Below are 21,679 nucleotides of genomic sequence, written 5' to 3'. Positions count from 1 at the left end.
TTTTAGCAAGAAATGTTATAATGTGCCTCAAGAGAAAGACAGGGCTTTCTAGAACCTAAAATGATGTTGTAAAATATCTAAACATATCACTTAGAATCATGAAAAGTAATACATTACAAATTATGGGGTTTGCTGTGGAATTTTCATGCATTTGCTATTTTGTATTGACATGAGCTTAAGAAAAGAAAAATTAGGCAAACTTTAGCCCAGTTCAGAAAATCATCTAAAATAGGTCAAAGGCATTTGCTGAACTGGGGCTATTAAAAACAAAAAAGCATGCATCCTTTTTCATTACATTAAATATAAACACAATCTCTTATTTAGCTACTGCCTTTCAACTACTGCTTTTGGAATAGTCAATGCATTAACCTGGGGGCTGTCAATCAAGGTGGCAGGGACAGGAGTACTGTGGAGGTGATGACCTCTGGGAATGTGAGGAAAAGTTTCAAACACAAACTGTGTACCTTACAGTGTCAGCTACAGTGCTTGAACATGTGTGTGCAGTAACTAAGTTTTATATTCAATGATGCACACCAAGAATCTGAAGGCAGGAACAAACCCGCAAACAATTCCAGATAGCTAAAAGAAAGAAGGTATTTAAGAATCAAGCTTTAAAAGGAGAATATTTTCATAATTGTATGAGGTACATTCATAAATTACATCAACATTTAGATAACCACAAGAAAACCCATCCCTACATTTACAGTAGCAGAAATAACAAATACAGAAGTAAATTACATTTTTTTTTCTGTGCACTTGAAGAAATACATCAATAAACAAATATTCAAGTCAGCAGCATTACTTGAAAGTGATAAAAGTTAACTAAATTTTAACTGAGTAAAAGTTTAAACTTTGGTCTAAGTATCACAAAGAATGTTATAGCATTGTAAACTTTACCATAATTTGTAATTCGTAAAGGGACATTTCTGAATTTACCCTTTCCCCAAAAGGACAGAGCCTTATTTCTTTGCAATGGATTTAGAAACAGAAAATACACTTCAGACTAGTTTACTCACATGCAGTTTAACACAAAATATAAGTTATTAATGTTGCTGATAGAAGTATTCTTTCCTCATTCCAAAAGCTAAAGTGCAACCAAACATTTCGGTTAAAAAGGTGTTGGCGTTACACACTGCCAATGCAGCAGTACCAGAAGTTTATGGTTAATATCCAAGTTACTTTCAGTGAAGAGTATTTTCCGCTCTTAAAAGTTCTCTCTTTTTTAATTTTTATTGATAACATACCACTGGCAAAAGTAAACACATATCCTGTCCGTTGTTTAAATAGAGAATTGACTGATACCTGTAACACTGTAGGCATTATCATCCTCATAGGCCTACTACTCAAGGCCAGTACTTATTCTTGGCTATCCACCTTGAGCCTCTGACTTTGCCTAAAGTAGGCCTAGTGGGATGGTGCACCTTTACTGCTATTAAATGTATTCCAGTAGCCAAAAAGAAGGCAATGCCCTTTCTCAATTCATGAAGATACTCTCCAATGAGGTAGAATAAACATTGTTTTATTTGATTTTATAATTTTATTTTTACCTGCACTGTGCATCTTCTCCTGTTCACATGGGTTCCCCACATTTTCCACAGCAATTACCTTTTGGGGAAGATCTGCTTTGGGGCAGGCTAATCAAGTGCTGTGGGTAAATTCTTCAAATACAAGTATAAATAAACGAGACAAATGCACACAGTGACTTGCCTCTGAAGGTCTAAAAGCCTGGCCACTACCATTTTTTTTTTTGTACTCACTATTCTGCCTTGTGTAGCTTCTCCCAGGAGCCCTCCAAAAGTGATTACAGGAGACATACAGGCACAGTATAGGAAAAGAATCGAGGCCAGGCACTGCAGGCTTAATGCATCCTTGAAGTCACTCAAGAAAAAAGGTGCTTTCCTTTGGATGTCAAGTATCAAACCACCAAAAAGCCTAAATAGGTGAGATGAAACTCGTCAAACTGTACACTAAAGGATTCTAGCTAGTTCAAAACTATGGGCTACACAAGACTGCCAGTGCCTACTACCAGCACAAATTAGCTATTTCATTATCCAGATTAAATCATAACACAGTTTAAATATACATGACAATCTTATCTATTCCGATTCAGTATTTTTCCAAAATATAATCAAACAGATCATCCACATTTTTAAAAGCTGGCTAGGTATGCATATAATGGGCTAGATACTGAAAAGATATTTTTACAAATACCTTTACCTAATTAAACATTACCTGAGTAATGTTTAAAGGTAAACCTGGTTTATGATACTCAGAACAAGAAACAAGAGTTATATTCTAAACCTCAGCCAAGACCACCACACTGATATGTTTCAATATCAATACTCCAATTGGTAGCTGCAGCTTTGTTTTTGATCCAGATTCTCTACATGAGTATGGTTAAGTCCATAAACATAATAAACCTGAATTTATTTAACAGTGAAAAATTTGGGGTGTGGAGATATTTCTAAATGGCACTAATACAAAACCAAATATATACTGATCAGTTGAACTTAGAAAGTTATAAGCAAGAAATAAAAAAAAAAAAAACCAAAAAAACCCCAAAAAAAACATTTTTCATTAAAAAAATTCAAGACTTAAAATTTAAGTAAAAATTGTATTTGCAAAAAGCTGTATTTACTGTTCTTTGTAGGAACTCTATATTTTTTTTAAGGCTTTAGTAATTCACAATAATTTTAACTAGAGATAATTCCATGAGTAGAAATTATTCAGCTCTATAAACTGTACCAGAAAGGAAAGAAGAGTATAATGAAGCCAAAACGGTTCCTCTTGCAAAGGTATGGGGAAAATGCAAATCACTTCGATGTTTATCATTTTAAGGATAAAACTTTTTTTACATGTTTTCCAGATCTTTTCAGTTAGCATAATTACTCATATGACATAAGACGAAGTCTTATCCAGATACATTTCCACTGTTTCAGAGCATTTTGGGAAATATTTCTGAACTAACAGAGAACAATAATACAACTCAACTCAAAAATTCCTTCCGTTTTATTTCAGATTTAAAAGAAACCTAACCAAAACAGTATTTTTTTCACCACTTTATACTCTTTGTTGTTTGGCTTCATACATGTTCAACAAAACAGGTTGAAAAAATGGATATTTTTAGTACCTAGCCCAATATTTTAAACTGTACGTTTCTACTATAATTACAATAATTGCATGCTCTTGATAATTTTAAATTAAAAATTGGTGCTTAAAATTCAGTTAAATTAGGCAGCATCCTATACAAAATCCTTCACAAATGTGTTGAGAAACATTGCCACAGGCTTGAAAATGCTTCAAGCAGATTTCCATTTACAGGCAAGAACCCAACACTTGAAAAGGAAAATGGATGCATACTGTATTTTTTTTCCTTTTCAAATTTCATCATTAAAGGCTGTGAAGATTTATCACTTCTATTTCTTTGTGGTAGCTAGTATTTAGGGAAGAGAACACACCTTCCAGTTCTCTCAAGTTCAGGTCCAGCATGATGACCTTCTTCTTTGAGAGTCTCTCCTGTAGGAGTAGATCCATTTGGAAACTTAGGTATCTTCCTCTTCTCCTACAACAACAAAACCCAACACAAACACATTTTAAGAAGATTACTTTTGAACTAAAAACAATTTAAATAGAGTGTTGAGAAACTCCACATCTTCCAAACCTTTTCATATTCCCAGCTGATCATAAGTTCTTCATTTGCCAAACCCATTACTTATTAAATACAGATGACCAGAGCTGTAGAACACTCCCAAAAAGATCTTATTAGTGGCTTGCACAATGGTATAAATCTTCCCTTTCTACAACAATTACCTCCCCTGAGATATGATGAAACAAAGTCTGCCTTTTCAAAATACAATAAAGGCTCAGCGACGCGGCCTAGAAATCAAAGTTATTTTTCCCTCAGTCATTTCCAGAGCAGTAGCCTCCAGCTAGCATCAGAAACTGACACAGTTTATAACAAATGCAGTACTTAGTGAAGTATAAATGAGAAGTCATTCCTCTGTTCAGTAAGCTCCTTGTATGTTTCTTAGCCAATCCTGCATTCCCAAAAAACAATTTAAAAAATAACCCATCATCCTTCATATTTTTTTTTGTTTTTGGTTGGTTTTTTTTTGGTTTTTTTTTGTTTGTTTTTTGTTTTTTGTTGTTTTTTGGTTTTTTGTTTGTTTTTTTTTTTTGGAAAAACAACAAGTAGTAGGCTTACACTACTCATGAAACAGACTGTACTACTGTTCCTTCTCAATTCCACCAACTCCTCAGATTGCAGTTCAACACCAGCATCAGCCTTCTGGATCAAGAGCATCAGCCTTTTGATCCCGGCAGCAGTTGTAGTGAATAAGAAAGGGAAGAAGCCACAGCTTCCTAAGGTAGCACCTCTCCATTGCTCTTAATTCTAAACCTAGTGGAACAAGGGATCTATCTTGACCTACATTTATCTACATCATAAACATTCAGTACACATTACTTGTCAGCCAATATATATTAAAATTTATTTTCAATCAATGGTGCACACAACTAAAGTTTTTATAAGAATTACAGTATTATTACTGACCACTGTTAGGTTAATAATAAAATTTATAGTATGAACACAGGTACAATATCACAACTCTTCTTTCACCTCAGAATCTCATTTCACTATTTGACAAGGAAATAGATTAAATACAATTTTCTTAAAAACAAAGCAGGAAACCAATCCAATATTTTTTTCATAAATGAACGATCTACTCTTTCTTACAAATTGTTGTCAGCCTTCTTGATATTTTACTGAAGTAAATACTCAATGAACAATTATCTCGCATTTGGAAATGCACGGGGGCTCCCTGCTAGATATTTCTTTTCTATTTTATTTATTTATTTACCTGGGAAGGAACACTTTTTGGTGGTTCAATTCGTATAGATGGATCCCATTCTCCTGGAGGTAGTACTGTCACTTGGTCTAAAAATTCATCAATTCCTGATAATAAATCATTTCTGTCCTTAGCTTTATAGGCAACATCATGAAAAACCTACGAAGAGAAAGAACCCAACAATCATGTTTTATTTCTTTAAATTATCAAAGGAGGAAATTATTATAAAGAACGCTTGTTTGTTCTTAAGAAAACATGGGAAATTTCTAAAAGGTAGAAATTTCTAAAGGTTCTAAAAGTAGTAAGACTTGCATACTTTTACATTAAGGACAACACATATGCAAACCTTTATGGATCATAAAACAAGGCTGTTTCATCTTCAGAAACAAAAAACTTCTAAAATTTATTAAAACTATAATCCCTAAATATTCACTAAATCAAATTAGTATTGTATTGGCCTAAAATTTTGCCCTACAGTCACTGCAGTGCCATACTGTGTTAAATGGGGACAAAGCAATCAAGAAAACCTAACAAGAGAAAAACTATAAACAAGCTTTAAACAGAAAAATTTCTTGAGAAATAAATAAATAAATAAATAATCAACCAAACCCCACCTCAGCTATACTGTTTCACAGGCTACTACAACACAAACTGTGCATTTTACAGAGAGAAAAGAAATGCTAGTTTTGATATTAAAATCAGTCTGTAGAAGATGATCCTAACTGGTATCTGCACATACTGAAGCCTGAATCATTAATCTCCAGAGATCTAAGACTTCCTACAGTAAATTAGGTAAATTAAAGCCTGATTACGCTTTTTTAGCCACTGAATATTTTTTTCAGTGAGCTACAATATTCCTGAAAATCAGGCCACCTGAAAATCAGAATCTGCACTAAAGCATGCTGAACAAATGCAATATTACAGATTAGTTGCCCACTGTAAAATGACCGGTCTGGTTTACATTTCTAAACTTAAATTTTTTCAGGAGTCAAGAATTATTAGGCTATTTAGCTTTAGTATTTCTCAGTTCAGTAGATGGCGCTCAATACAAGATGAGAATTAAAACATCCTAATTTTGCTCAGTAAAATGACAATAGTTGAGTCACTGAAGACTTCAAAACTGTCCACTGGGGCTCTAATTCCTAGTAAAATTCTATTAATTATTCAATCTTGCTTTGATAGAAAATACCTGCTGTGACTCAAATGAACTCACTCTCAACTTTTGTCTTAAACACTCATTTGCTGACATTTTTAATCAGCACTCTTATCAGATGTAGTTCCATTTAATAGCTTTATTTCCTAATACAAAAATAAAATAAGTTAACCAAACCTAAAATAACTTTTCTGAAATACATTAAGCAATTCTTCAAGTTAGGTTCTTGTCACTGCTTTCAATCACAGATAAACCTCAAGATGATTCAACAGGAAATGCAATGCAGGAGGAAAAAAAGCACATTTTATTGCTATCTAATTCACTATCACAAATTTTTTCTATTCTTCATCTAGCCAGTTCAATTCCCTTTCTTTAACATACCACTCTCTAAAACATTTATTAACAAGTCTGTAAATACAGTATTTGAGTCTTTAAACTACAGTTGTTTAAAATACATCACCCACATCATCTGTCATAAGTGTTGCTATTGATCTTCCAATTTCATGATACTGCGGAGCTTTTCCTGCTGGTCCCAGCAATAAAAACAAAAACCTATGGAGAAATCAAACAACAAGAATTTCAGAGACTTCTTTCAAACTAATGTTTGAAGAAATTCTGCTGGTAAAATAGAAATGTCTTCTTTACCATTTCAGATCTCACAGACTGCCACAAAACTAAGACTTCTAAGTTAACTCTTCTAGAACAAAAATTACTTTGAAATCTTAATTAGATATAATTTTTCACCTTCTTACAACAAATAAATAAATATATAATAAACGTACATATTCATTGTAAGAGGTTGAATATACACATTTATAGTAAGAAGCTGAATATACATAGATATACACACCATACATACTAAAAAGAGTAAAAATCCACAGGCTACAGTGCAATAAGCAGTTCTTCTGCCATTCTCACTGGCAAAGAGCCCACAGACAGGGCCTCAGAGCTTTAGGGCATGTTCTCAGTTTTGTGATGATCAGCCCTAAATGGGAGTCAGACCCCTCTCAGTTTCTGACAAGGTGCACCCCAAAATGGCTTTACAGATGTATTTCAAGCAACACTTCAGAAATACTCGTAGTCATATCCTGGGTCTTGTGTCAGTGGAAGGGAAGGGATTCTACATTTTGGACTACTACTAAAAAGTTGGAAGTGACATTTTAGGAGGGAAGTCCAATATGGGGGTGGGACACAGAACATGTTATCAGATAAGCTCAATTTCCACTCACAATTATCAGAACATCACTAGCAGAATTATGATTGTTTTTATAAAAACAGGGCTAGTACTTAAAAGTTCAAAAGGATATAAAACTAAGAGTAAACTTCAGCAAATCTTTTTACTATAACGTGTGAAAACAACGCTACCCTGTCAAAAAAGCAGCACTTCCATTTCAAGGCACAAAAAGTTTGATGTTCTGTTTATTGACTACAATAACCAAAATTGATATTGTATCTTCAGAATAACATATGCTATACCATATATGCCAGCCTGTAGCATTCTGAAAAATTTAAGACAGGAAAATTTTAGCTCCATTAGTAGAATAATCTGTTTGGATTTCCCAAGAATCATCATGAGCTCTTTTGGTAACTACCATCTCAAAATTCCGACACTGAAGCAAACATTGCGAAGATTATTTTTGCCTGTTGTTATGGTACATAGGCTGAAAAAATGAAGACAGACACACACTTTAGAAATTTTTAAAATAAATAAATAAAACCCACATATTTACAGACTTTTGTCAAACACCATATTGTTGTATGCAATAGTGCATCAATGTGTGTAGAAAATGGTCTCCTCTAGGGTTGAGGTACAACCAAACACTCTGTTACAGCGTTCAACCTAAGTCTAGATTTTCAAAGCTGACAGTCTGCGATTTTGTACATACTCTACTTGAGATGTGAAACATTATTAACTTATACTACAGGTTTACTTATACGAAAAGTAAAGCCAGACTTTCCAGGCATTTATTTACCTTGTAGGTACTGGAACTTCTGTGAGGCCTGAGAGAAGCACAGCAGGAGACAGCCTCACAAAAGCAATAATAGGTCTTTCTAGAAAATCTACTTCTCCCACTAACACATTTGATGCTTCTGCTCCTGAAGGAATTTTCCTCATGAAGTTCATGTCAACCTAGTAATGTGAAAATGAAACAATTGCATTTGTTAACATAAACTCTAACACATGAAATCTTGGTTTATCAGTACTTACTGGACATAAAAGCTACAACAAAATATATAAAAGTAAAATAAATACCCCCAAAACATGAAAAAGACAGACATACGTATAAAATATCAGTCTGCCAGTTATTGATAATAAATTATTTTTATAAGTACAATTACTACTTCCTATTATATTCTAAAAGACTCCAGACTGCATAACCATCTTTCTAAGATTACTTATCATGACAAACATATTGTGACAGGACATGCTTAAATGAAGCACAATCAACTAAGGAGAGTTCATGTAATCACTCACGGTTTCTGGAATGCAGTTATTTCACAGTTGTGTATTTCAAATATATTAGGAAGTTGTAATTTTGAAAAATAATTTGTATGTTTGCATTTCATCCACAAAGAGTGACAGCTGAAAGATCTGAGCTTTCACTTCCACACATCATTTCAGAAAAGCACATGAACTCTTTTGTCCGCACATATTACATGCACAAGCACCAATGACACCACTATCTAGAGAACTTACAGATGGCCTCCTGCGTCCCACACCAAGTGTGCCACAACTACAGTGCCAGGAGACTGACTCCTGCTCAACAGGAGACAAGGCAGGTGTACAGAAGGACAGGCCAAGCAAAAACACAAAAACTGTGACAGAGGAGCAAGAATAAATGGCACCTGCTATCATCAGATGAGAACTACATTGTAAGTTCCCTTTGCTTAAGCATAATTATTTAACGTGGCAAACCAATTTTCTTTGTGTTACACAATACAGATGACACTACAGACTGACTTTTACAGTAATGGCCTTAATACAACTTACCCAGCAAATTTTAATTATCAAAAAGGCATAGAATGAATTTATAGTACAAAAGATTTGATTTATAGTGTAATATTATATACTCCTAGTAATTAACATGAACAGTAACTTTTGGATAGCAAACTCAAAGAATGAATTCCCTGTAAGGGACACGTGCCTGCTCCCAAATAAAAGCACCTAGGAGAAAGCACTTCCACACTGTTTTTATAAGCCTTTATAGCAGACCTGAAAACATCACCTTTTACATAAGAAAGTACCGATATACGCTTAAGTTAACAAAATACCAAAAAGTTCACCAACAACCAAACTAGAAGTTCAGTCCCATTTTGTTACAGAACTTTTGACATATTTAGCGTATGCCACATTCTGATACTACGCACCACTTGTATGTAACTAAGACTGCAGTAAGAGCTAATGGAATTTTTGCTACATAGCTCTTGTGCTAAAAACAAAGGCATTTAATGCAATTTACCTTACTAAAATCAACAGTGCTGTTTTCTCTGCTTCCACCTGTCCCAGTACCTTTAACCTCTCCACTCTTCCCATTGTCCAAATTTCCAGGTGCTGACTGAGGAGATGCTAACAGTCCTAAATTCAAATAAAGGAGATAAGCTCAAAATGGCATTGAAAGTGAACCAAGGATGCAATGTATTAAAACAAACTGTGGCAGCTCACTTAAAGCAAATGTGCAAGTTATTCAGAGTGCTCCACATTAGTATCATAAATGCAACATTAACAATTCGCTGTGCTCACAAAATAACAATTAAAATAAATAAAAAGTAAATATTGCCTTAGGCAATATGATGGCCATTTGTAGAGCCGTCATTAGAAAGTAAGAGAGATTCTGATTGTAGAAAAAATCTAACAAATGTTGACATTTTAACTGCAACCAACCCAGTAGTTGTTAGACAGCATCTTCACTGTATTTAGAAGACCTTAAATACCAAACAAATACTTGTTACCGATAACCTTGCTGTGTAGCAGGTATTCCAATTGTAAAAAGACTGGCAACCCTGAGGCTACAATTATAAGAAGCAATACTGATTGTAAACTAAACCCATTCAAGCAAATAGCACCGTACATACAAACCCTGACTTCAATCAGCACAACAAAGCTCTTAGTCTTAATCCAACGAGATGATTACTGTACTAAATTGTCTCTTTAGTATATTAGCTGATCAGTGGTGTACAGTGAAGATACTCAAGTTAAATATTTGGCATCCCTCTGATACCTACACCAGGACAATATAACTTTGCATAGCTTGCTAAGCTAACACTGAATTGCATGTTCGGTGAAGGGTGCAAAAACTAAGTGACTCAAGTGTTCTAATATACCAACTGTCATGTTGCCATAGTCAGCCCTGCACAATTAGCACTTAAACTGGTGTAAGGATGCATAGCTAAACCTAAATGCTATTTTTTTTGGATTACAGAGTATTTTTCTGTTCAGCTCAATGTGTATTGGAGGAGCATTTTGTATTAACTGTCTAAACTAGAACTTGAAGATATGACGTTAAACTTGCCTTAACATACTTCCAAAACAACTAAACAAAGCCTAAAACCTAAGACCTGTATTTAATGCAGTACGTATGTATTTAGATCAATCATCACTCCAGTCAAAATAAAATCAAAGTCCTCAGTGGCTACCTTCTGGCTACTGTTCTACTCTAACTACTGCTGGAAATGCACAGTTGCTTCCCTCCATGCTTACTACTTAGCAACTTGCTATTATTTAACATTTCAAATTACAACTAAATTCATTTTATTAGTTCCCCAAATTTATTTCCAAAAAACTCTTTCAAAGTGCCATCACCAATCAAAAACATGCAGGTCCAAGCCTTAAGCACTAATTTTCACTTCTATAGCTTATATGAGTTTAAGTGGTGTGGTCAGTTTTTACTGAAGCAAAAAAGCAAATGAAGTTAATAAGCTATAACTTCCTTTGTGAAATCTAATCATGCACAAGTAACGAGTTAACATTATAAATACTATACTCAGTTGATCAACCAATCACAATTGCTTTCTACCCTTCAACACTTAAGCATAACTGTTCCAACAGAATTATGTCCATACGGACAATAGTTATTAAATAGAAAAGTTATAAAGACAAAGTCATATCACATTTCCCCTTGAAGAAATACTTGTTGTTTTGAACATTATTTTATACAGCTTTATAACACAGTTAGCAGGGAATCAAGAGATCTCACGTAGCAAGCTCCTTAGCTGTTATTCACAGGGATTACAATTCACAAGCATCATTAAACTTTTAAATGTTCATCTTTACCTCTGACACATTTGCCCTCCTAGCTCAACCTACAAAATTCATAATGCAACAATTTCAAAGCTTGAAAAAAAAATAAAGCTGCTCTTGATAGACGACAAAAGAAAATAATTTCAAAGGGAATCTCTTGCCTGCTTCACTTTATATAAACTGATGACTGGTTGCTAAAAATCAAGTGGCAGTTTAAGAGTGTTCCTACCTGACTGCCTTTTACAGTAAATCACATCAATTTCAGTATCCTTTCAGCTACTTACAAAAGAGTAAGAAAATAAAAACTGAATAGCACAAGGACAGAAGAATGCTGAAAAGAAAGCCATCTATTAGCAAATTAAAACACTTCACTGAGAGAAGGCAAAGTCAATTATCAAGATGAAAAAGTATGCAGGCTGCAATACTCTGAATCACAGACCATGATCCCTAAATGGAATGAACTCAGACAAGTGGGTTTTTCTGACAAGGAAGATGACTTTTGCTTCAAAGATCCATTCTGAGTCTGTCTCAGAAGACAGAGATCAGCTCAGTTACAGGCCAGAAATCACAGTCTGAGAATGTCTTCAAAAGCATCTGAAGGGAAAACGTCTCTCTGTGGTCAGACGATGTCTCAAATTAAAAACTGGGAGTGGGGAGAAAACCAACAGAAAACAAAACCGTGTTCCATCATTATTGGTGCTCATCTTTCTCTGGAAAGATATTTACTTAAGGACTAACTGGGAAATCATGGCTTTCAGATTTTTCAGTTATGAGAAACAACCCCTTGAGGGACAAAAATAATATGAATGTGACTTGGAGGTTCTGGTGGAAAGCTTTAACAATGATAGAGTAATAGCATCAAGTATTCAATCTTCATTTGTTTGCTTTCTGTTGGGTTCTTGAGATCCTGAGTCTGGAATTCCTGTCAGATGAGTAGAAAATAAGGGAACTGAAAACTGATTACAGCTGTTACTTTACTTCTGTTTTTCAGTTATCTTAGAAGCGTCATTCATAAGATAGATCAGCCTTCATGTGAATTCTCTTTATTTTCCTTCACGGAGTCAGAGAGGGATCTGTGTACACTTTTCTGAATCGAAATAAGGTTGGAGGTCTCAACTCAGTATCATAGTCTGTAAAATAACCTACTCTTTCCTTTCAAGCAGCTTGGCTGCAAAATGTGAAAAACCAGATAACCACAGCCTTTTCTGTTAGCTTATTTTTACTGCTGTATCTAACAGTGTGCTCTGCTTTACATTGAAACTAATCCTAATAAAGTGATGAACACATAGAGTTGGAAGAGTGGAAAAAAAAAAAGGATACTTACACTAAATACATGCAAACAACAAAACAAAGTGTATTTTTCAAATATTTTTCAAATAATTTTTCAAACACAGTTTGTGCACAGCAGCAGTTCAGGTTGAACTAAGTCCCAACAATCTTTCAGTCTAATTACTAAATAAGAAGGGAAGGAAAGCAAGAAAAACTTCCCTGATGAAAGACTTGGGTAAAATCGCCTTCTTTTGTTGTTTGTTTTAAATATACATAGATACAATGCAGAAAAACCTAGAAGTTAAATTATGGCAGGAAAGAAGTTCTAGGAAAAAAAAAAAAAAGAGCAGCAGGAGAGTTTGAAGGCTAAAAAGCAAGGTTATCCCTTTAAAAAAAAAAACAAAAAACAAGATTTATCCAGGAGTATTCTGAAGTCGCTGTGTAGTTGATGATTTTGCCAACAGCAAAGCACATATTACATTAAATACAATAGGCTAATAATAAGCAAGCTAATAAATTAATGAGCTCTGACCTAGGAATGTTCCGAGCTACCTTACCTTACTGTTGCATATCAAACAACAAAATAATGTCTGATGTTGAAACACTTCACTAATGGAAAGCTACCTAGAAACAGGTACAGATGCATTCAATCTGCCAGTTCCATCAAACTGCTACATTTTATAATGGTCCTGGTTTGTAAAAGCACGAAAGTAAAAATAAATCTGCTCAATGATTTCATAATAAAACTAATCTACGGATAAGACTGACTACTGCATTCTTCCTAATTCTTTCAATAGTCATTCTAATATTTCACTATGACTACTATGGCTGTAGCTACCTCTGGATATCAATCACTTGTGTAAAACATTACTTCATCCAATGACAAAAATACAATAAAAACGAAACCTGGCATGAACTGTGAGTGATAGAAAAAGGCCACCATTTTTGACATTCTGCTAATATATTAAGTTTTAAAACCTTATTCTTTTTCAACTATGCCAGTGAAGGTTAAATAAATGATTTGTTGCAAGCTTTCACTAAAAAGCTAAAAAGTTAGAAGTGCTGACAAGAAAACAGTTACAAGTGAGAAGAAATAAAACATGCAGGCAGAAGTAACCGTTATCACAATCCTCTGTGCCCAAGTTATGTGCCAAAAACATCACAGTGCAGCGATTCTGATGCACAAAGCCTCACACGTGGATAGATTAAATTTTGATAGTTGCCTGATGTTTTCCCAACATTCTCCTCTGTCTTCTCTTCCTGGCTTTCCTGCACTTCTAAGTCCTCCTCAGGTGGGTGGATAATTACTGAAGGAATATCCTTGCCCTGAAGTGGACTTGGCTGGGCACCTGTGATTGGCAGGTGGCTGCAGGTAGGACTGGAGGGTGGTGTGTTTTGAGGGGTAGTTACAGGGGTTGTACACCTTGAGGTTGCCGGGGTTCCAGCTCTTGAAGAGGGAAGAAGGTAATTGAGAAGAACTGACAAACGGTTTTCTCCTCTCAGGGAAATATTTGAGGCAGAGAGACCTCTTCGCAAAGAGTGGCGGGAGGCTGAAAGGCCTTCCCCTGAGATAAAACAAATGAAACACCATAAGGCTTACAACAGGGAAATACTAAATCAGAGAAACAAACATGGATTAACAATTTACATAGTAAATTGCAAGCTTCATGGGCCAAAAGCATCACACTCATGCAAGTAAGACAAGGTGAGAGCAAATCTGATTTTTGACATTAGAAAAGTCAGAAGTTACTCGAAAGTATAAATCAGAACACTAAAGAAATGTGGGAGAAGATAGTGTTTTTAAATGCACAATAATTATTTAAATATAAGAATAAAACTAAAAAATAGTATCTCTTGAAAATGACTCTTCATGTCTCCTAGAACTTATTCCAAATCACACAGCAGCTACCTCTAATGCCATCAAGAAAACCTACCTTAAAAATCATTAGCAGTTAATACATTGCAAGAGTTCGCTATTAATTGCATTAAGTGTAATTAATATTTTTTATGAAAATATTTTTCAAAACAACATGATCGAACTACCGAATCATGTTACATGCAGCTGTCTTCCTACAGGCCTTGATTTAAGTGTAAGATTTCTAGCCAGGTGTAGTCTTAAACAGGCTATAGAGAGGAATTTACATGGTTCCTTCTCCATCTTTTTTTACTATGACTAACCAAATACCCCCCATTTGCCTAAAACCAAACACATCTCTCCAAAATTCACTGTTACTTCTCTTCCCCTATCCAGTCTCCACTGAATTCATCCCCACTATTTTCATGTTAAAGAGAATATTCTTGTCATAGGTCCTTCAAGATTTCAGTTTGTAATGAGTTCTAGTTCTTTCTAAAGCAGGAATAGAGACTGTATCTTCATATTTCCATTAGAATGTTTAGTGCTATTCACAAAAAAAAAAAAAAAAAAAAAGAGAGAGAGGAAAAAAAAACTTTTCCTGAGATGAAAGTTGCCTTGAGAAGGGAAACATTTACTTCTCCTACAATTCGTTAAATCAAAGCCATGCTCTTTACACATAATACGCCATCAAGCAAAACCAAACTAGACATATTTAGTCTCACATTTGTACTAGGCACTATACGGAGACCAATACACTGGACAACTCCAGAACAACTTGCAAGGCAGAGGCTCAGAAAGTATACCTAGGTAAATGTCACACACATCCCCCTGCAGCATGGAAAAGTGGGTCCTACAGATACAAACAATTTAAAATAAGAACTGAAGTCTTAGAGTTGAGCTATTCCAATGGCAGCACAGTGAAGTCATGAGGGCCAGCAAAGCATATTGGTTGATTTTATCCGTGTTTATCACTAAGGATAACATCTACACTGGGCTTGTAAGGATGTCTGTGTTATGAACATTGGATGTCCTAAAACTAAACACACATGTGAACGATGTACCTAAGAATTATTATACACATGTGTTTGTTTTACCAGTTTAGTAGACGATGACTATATGACAATAAAGGAAACATTAACAAGCATATGAAAAGTCAGTACTGGGATATAACTGTTAAAGCATGGGTAAAACAAGTTTATATTGGAAACTTTCACATTTTCTAAACAAAAAAAGAAAGAGTCAGAAGTTATATGGGAGAAATTGTACTTCTAATCAGTCACATTTCCTTTCTAGGAAAAACTGATTCTGAAACTATCAGTGAAAAGTATGAATCACTTACTAGCTAAGAACATGCATCAGAAAGTTTGGGTTTGAGAGCACTCCACAGATGTACTGAACCTGGATTCAACCCAAAAAGCACGTAACTAAGCAAGAGCGTATGTTTTAAGAAATGAGGTATTTCCAAAGACTGGAAAGAAACTTTGTTGCAAGGAGTGACTCATGAAATCAGTATTAAGTTTTAACTATACTAATAAATTTAGCTTCAAATGGCTTAGTTAATGCAAAGTGTAAAAACAAACAAAAAAAGTCAGGGATGGAAACAAGCCATAAAAAGAAAAGTAAACTGCTCTGTAGTTTAATGTCACTAAAAATATTGCATATAACTTTCTTGAGCATTTTCTTTTTCCTCCCCTAGATAGATCTTTCTGTAGAAAACATGGCAAGAACAGTGTCCTAGATAAAACTAATTTCTTCACCATTAGAATAGTGAGCTCTCTCACCATGTAAACATAACACGGAATTAATAGTCAGTAAATGTCAGCATCACTGAACTCATGACTTGACCACAGAGCAAAATCTCTTGCATAAGCTAAATAAGCAAGCAGTGGCTACCTGACAAACATATGAAACTATGCCACAATGATGAAATTCCTCAAACATTGTGCGTTTTATTCAAGTGTACCCTAAGAAGCATTAGGGCCAATGTGCATCTAATTCTACACTTCAAAATAATAATGCATGCTACATATACAGGCAGGAGCGAAGCATTTGAGTGAATTCAAAAATACAGAAATATCATCCATAGCTACACATAGCATTCACTGTTACTATTAGTTCATTGCTTATCAAGAAGAAAACACTTATCTGCAATTATCAGCTGAATTTTCCTTCATCTCCCAGTGAAAACACTATGTAACAGGTTAGAACAAATTGGACACTACAACTTATCTCACCATTTCTTTCAAGCAAGTGAGGGTCAGAATGTTTCTTGCCTATATCTGCGAAAGATCGAACCAAGGGAATCCGATTGCTGAATTTTTTCTCATTCTGATGATGGTGCCTTTTTAGAAGTGCCACTCTCACATTCTCCCTTATGGATTCATCTAGTTGGCCAGAAGCAATCATGTTGTCCAAGACCATATCTACAGAACAGCAACAACAAAAAGATGAAATTTTTATACATGTAGCCATCCTTTCCACACACCCAAACTCTGTAGTTCCAACAAATCATATGAAAAAGCAGAAATAAGGATAATAATCTTTGGCAGAGTGTCCTTTCATAACGGCACTAAACATTAACTTAAAACAAATTCATGCACTCTCTTCATACGTTCCAGATCTACCTAAAACATCTGCACTGTTAATGCAGAATTAAGCAGTAACGATCTCTCTTATGAACTAAGATTACTTCCATAATTAATTTAATAAAGCTCAATTAATGATCGAAACATTGCTTTTAAAAACCATGTACCCTTTTCAGCTTTTCACGTTGATTCTTTAGTACTCAAAATGACCATGTGATAAATGAGGTCATTCAACACAATAGGTCAAAGATAGAATTTATTTCTGCTCACCTCTTACAAAGGTGGAAAAAAATAAAAAAAGAATAACAGATGCGCAACACTCAACTGCACTAATGGCATCAAGTTAACATCAACCAAGTTATGATTAATAATTATGGTACTAAAGAGCACAAATACATTCTGAAAGGCTTTGGAAGATATTTATACTTCATCTGTAGAAACAAGGAACACATTCAGGAATTAGAACAAAGGTAAATTCTAGACCTCATCCTAAAGACATGCAAATAAAGGAGGTGCTACTCAACCAGCAGAGCTCCTTTTAAGTGAAGGACCAGCTCTTTATAAGCAGAAGAAAAAAAAACCTGCAGAAAGCATGTACATACCTATTTCTTCAATACTAAATTTTCAAGAATATTTTTAAAAAGCATTTCACGTAGAGATTAAAATTTAGAAATATTTCAAAAAAAGTTTTGCTGTAACCTGCTATCTCATCTAGTGTGTTTGCTCTCATGTCCAACATGACTGTCCCATTAAGAATGCAGCTTCGCAGTTCAAAGAGACTGTGTAGAGACAGCGTTGCTACATAAGGCTTGCTCCACCGATCACCACCATCTTCAACATCCTCTTCAAATTTTAGCCACCTGAACAAATACACATACAAACGTTTATATTTTGCCCAGAAAACAGACAACTTGGCAAGCCCTTCCCTCCGTGGCTCTAAGCAGCACTGAAGAGGGAGATCCACCTCTTGACTTATTGACTTAGTACATATTGATTTTCTTTTCTCAAGACAGCTAAGCAGATTAACGGAACACCTACCTAGCTCTTTGCCCAGGCTCAACTGTTTTAGTTCTAGCCCATTTTGTTTTATCAGGTTTAAACAATACCTATCTATTCACAAATTCAGAAGAACACTGTAGGATCATGTTACATTACTTGATTTGCATGTCCCGGTTTCATCTGTACTATAGGATTAAAAAGTCATCTCAAATGCATTGTATATAATGTTGATTCTAGGGTGCCAAGTCAGACCTCCAAGAGTTAAGTAACATTAATAGTTAACTATTAATAGTTTTAGTCTTCTGAGCCTGAATGGAAAACTCGTACAATTCAAGAAAATTCCAATTCAGATCTAGTTTGCAGTTCTTTGAAATAAAAATCACTAGAAAGTGCACCTTGAAACAATCTACTTTTAGCTTACCTAGCAGTTTCTTTCCACTCATACTCTTCTCCATCCCTGAAGCAAAGTTCATCCATTTCAGTGAAGAGATCATGAGGAATGTGTTCATCATCATCTTCAGTACCCAAGATAAATTGCACTCGTTGGGATGGCGTGTCTTGAAGAAAAGGAGAAACTCAACAGGTAAAACAACTCACACTTCTCTTATAGAATAATTACAATGTAACAGTTTCATTTCCCAGCAAAAAGCTCACAACACAGAATTCTCTTCAAGAGTATTTTTTAGATACAGATGTGAGATCCGAATTACTAATAAACTCAGAACTAATTTTGCTTTTACAATGTTATCATCATTCAATAACCCACTTCTGAAAAAAGCTCTTGAAAACAGTATGTATTATCTATGAAGGTCTACAGTAAATAGCTTCTGTCCCAAATCCAATATATTTAAAGAAATCCATCAAAACTTAATCTAAGGAGCCAGAACAATTCCTTACCGTAAGACAACTGGAAGGCTCAAGTAAATATTTTAAGATCACAGATCAAGTTAGCTTGGAAAAAATGATGCTTTATAGCTTTATCCATACTTTTGAAAGTATTGAGTGACAGAGAAAATACAAGATCAAAAAATCTGAGAAATTGAGTTTAATACAAATAACCAACATTTTCATGCTAAGTAAGTATTATAAACCCAGTCTAACCTATTCAGTGCAGGCTGCTGAACATTCATTTACACACCTGAAGCGCAACACTTCATGACTATATGAAACACAAACACAAATATTTGCCTGACTGAAGACAGAAATACACAATTACAATTAGAATAAAAGGAACAGCATAAACAATGATTGAGCACAAACTATTATAAGACTATTTTCAAGAGACACAGAGGACTCCAGACAAATTCCTTACCGTATGATGGAGATTCTCTTCCATCCTCTCTATCAGTTTCCTTTTCTTTTTTTCTTCTGTGATGTCTATGCCCACGATGTCTATGCCGTCGACGACCTTGCTTTCCAAATGGGACGTGAACGCCAATATACACAGCTCTGTGGCCTGTCAACAAAGTTAAAGAGAAATTATACACACAAAAAAATATGATCTCCTGAACAAAATTTATCACTACTGTCAAAAAAGACAGTATGGTTAGGTTGCAACTGAACTTAATGATCTTTTCCAACCTGCGTGATTCTATGATTCTATAAGACAAAGAATTTGACAATGTCAAAGTACTTGGCAAAATGATATTTATTGAATTACTGTTCCTATTTGCCTTCTATCCTTCTCCTGTGTCAAGGAACTAGTGTTAAACTCATTTCCCATTTAAACTGGGTGAGAAAAAACTGTCGTCCAATTCAATAACTCTGCTGTGAAACATGTGATATAGAAAGTTTTTTGTGGAGTTCTTTCTGTTGATTTACTTTCAACATCTTACTCCTCGTTGGCCTTTCACATTAAAGCAATACTAGCACCAAAATCAGGTTGTTTAGAACAAGCTACTGCCATGCTTATTCTAATATAGTTGGCATATACAGTAATCTTTTCATTTTCTTCTTGAACAATCTCAGGAAGAATCACATTAACAATAAGCCTGGAGGTTAACACTGAATACTTCATTTCATATTGTACAGCAGTCATTACAGAAGGCTGACATTAGCAAAAGGAAAAGGAAGTGGTTTTCTACCTCTTAGAGAAATGGAAATTCAGCAAATTTACAGAAGTCAAGCAAGCCTCCAGGAGTTGTGATTATACACATACGTGCATGTGTGCAAAGAGAGACAGATTACGAGGACACTGAAGAATCTGGCCATTAGAGCTTTGAAAAATAAAAGTAATGAGTTATTATGCCAAATTCGCCTTCCAAGAATAGTATCTCCCCACAATATAAATCTTTTCCATAATAGATTTAAAAACAGTACTTTCATGGTACTGAACAAGAGAGAAATCTAACAACATAAAAAAAAAATAAAGCATGAACAAACTCAGTTTGTTTCATCTAGTGAAGATTGCTTTCCAAATTATGAGACTTGATTCTTGATGCTATTTGAACACTAAGCTTTAATTAGAGCTGACTGACTGGGACTGTGACCAAATGTGAAATGAAGCATATTAAAAATAATTTGTTTCCATTAAGAGTGGAAAATTGATTAAATTGTTGACACATTTGTTACTCCTATTTTTAGACAGAGAATCTTTCATGAGTTTCTTACAAAAAGAAGCTGAACTTCATCCTCCATAACTACTGCATGAGAAACAATTCCAGAGGAGTTATCACCAACACAACCCCTGAATGTTAATCAATCTACCTGGCAAGTGTGTAACAAGAATACTATCTCCAATTATCTTTGTGCCTGCTTTACACCTGCACAGTGATCTAACAGCTACATCTGCAACTGGATTTTCAGGACTAAAGCAAAACACAGGCAAGACAGATGACTTTGTAAAACACATCACAATTCAATGTGATTCTATCACAGTCACTTAAAGAGAAGAAACAGTGAAAAAAGCCACTTTAAATTTATTTTAATTTTATTTAAATAATGAATATTTATTTATTGGAGGATGGGAAGTCCAATACACTAATCAAGTTTGGCCACTGAAGCAAATTGGGTTTTTTGTGTTTTTGCTTTTTTTGTTTGTTTTTTAAATCATGGACATGCATAAACAAAGAAATCTCTACTGCTACCTAGGAAATAAAAAACTACTGCTTATGAATGCTGCCAAGTATATTAACACCAAAAAGTAGGGTGCCAAGAATTAGACAAGTTTAGCCTTAATTCTAACTTCACAAACAAAAGCACTAAAAAGTCCCCAAAAATACAGGCAGTTTTACTAAGTAAGCCTGTGTTCTCTTGCTTACATTATTTAGATAGCAGTAATTAATGCTAGAAAATGAACATGCATAGTTACTAGCACAATTGCCAATAAACTGAATCAAATAAATTAATAGGATTTTCTTCCTTCATTCCCAATGAACCAAGCAGCATGGCTTATGGTTCTCTTCGCCCAGGCATAAAAAAAATAATACCAGATAAAGACAAGTGAAGTCTAAAGGCCAGAATCCATATTATTGTCATCTACGTCACTTTAAAAGGAACATAATCTTTTATCTGAATATTATTTTAAAAGCTTAAAAGGTACAACTGCCTGACCTTCAAAGCTTAACTCACACAAACACATCTGTACCATAGTACCATTCCCAAGCAAATCTTGTTAAAGAATTACACTAAACCTATCATCAACAGAATTAGTACACTGCCTGATACTAAATTTAGTAATACAGAACTGAAGAAATAATTGTTCATTTTAACCTAACATGACTTTATCCATGC

General features: G+C 34.7%; 1 protein-coding gene across 9 annotated transcripts in view; it reads right to left on the bottom strand.

Annotated features, from left to right (window-relative positions):
- SLC4A7 (solute carrier family 4 member 7) overlaps positions 1-21,679 on the bottom strand; it is a 78,143-nt gene that overhangs the window by 17,655 nt on the left and 38,809 nt on the right. For 3 of the 9 annotated variants that reach the window (XM_015853940.3, XM_032442355.2, XM_015853941.3), the window contains exons 3-13: positions 19,260-19,403; positions 18,369-18,504; positions 17,648-17,808; positions 16,598-16,786; positions 13,732-14,073; positions 9,462-9,577; positions 7,974-8,131; positions 6,465-6,552; positions 4,860-5,006; positions 3,459-3,562; positions 1,758-1,932 (exon numbers count right to left, since the gene is read on the bottom strand). In XM_015853940.3, the coding sequence (XP_015709426.1) occupies positions 1,758-1,932; positions 3,459-3,562; positions 4,860-5,006; positions 6,465-6,552; positions 7,974-8,131; positions 9,462-9,577; positions 13,732-14,073; positions 16,598-16,786; positions 17,648-17,808; positions 18,369-18,504; positions 19,260-19,403 (1,760 nt within the window). Of the gene's footprint in view, positions 1-464; positions 580-1,757; positions 1,933-3,458; positions 3,563-4,859; positions 5,007-6,464; positions 6,553-7,973; positions 8,132-9,461; positions 9,578-13,731; positions 14,074-16,597; positions 16,787-17,647; positions 17,809-18,368; positions 18,505-19,259; positions 19,404-21,679 lie in introns of all 9 variants that reach the window. The other 6 variants (XM_032442356.2, XM_085538344.1, XM_032442357.2 and 3 more) reach the window with 4 other exon arrangements.

Source organism: Coturnix japonica, chromosome 2, assembly GCF_054131305.1.
Source record: "Coturnix japonica strain WE chromosome 2, WE-NBRP24, whole genome shotgun sequence".
Taxonomy (NCBI): Eukaryota; Metazoa; Chordata; class Aves; order Galliformes; family Phasianidae; genus Coturnix; species Coturnix japonica.
Note: the sequence above shows the minus strand (reverse complement) of the source record. Positions and strands in the feature narration are given on the sequence as shown.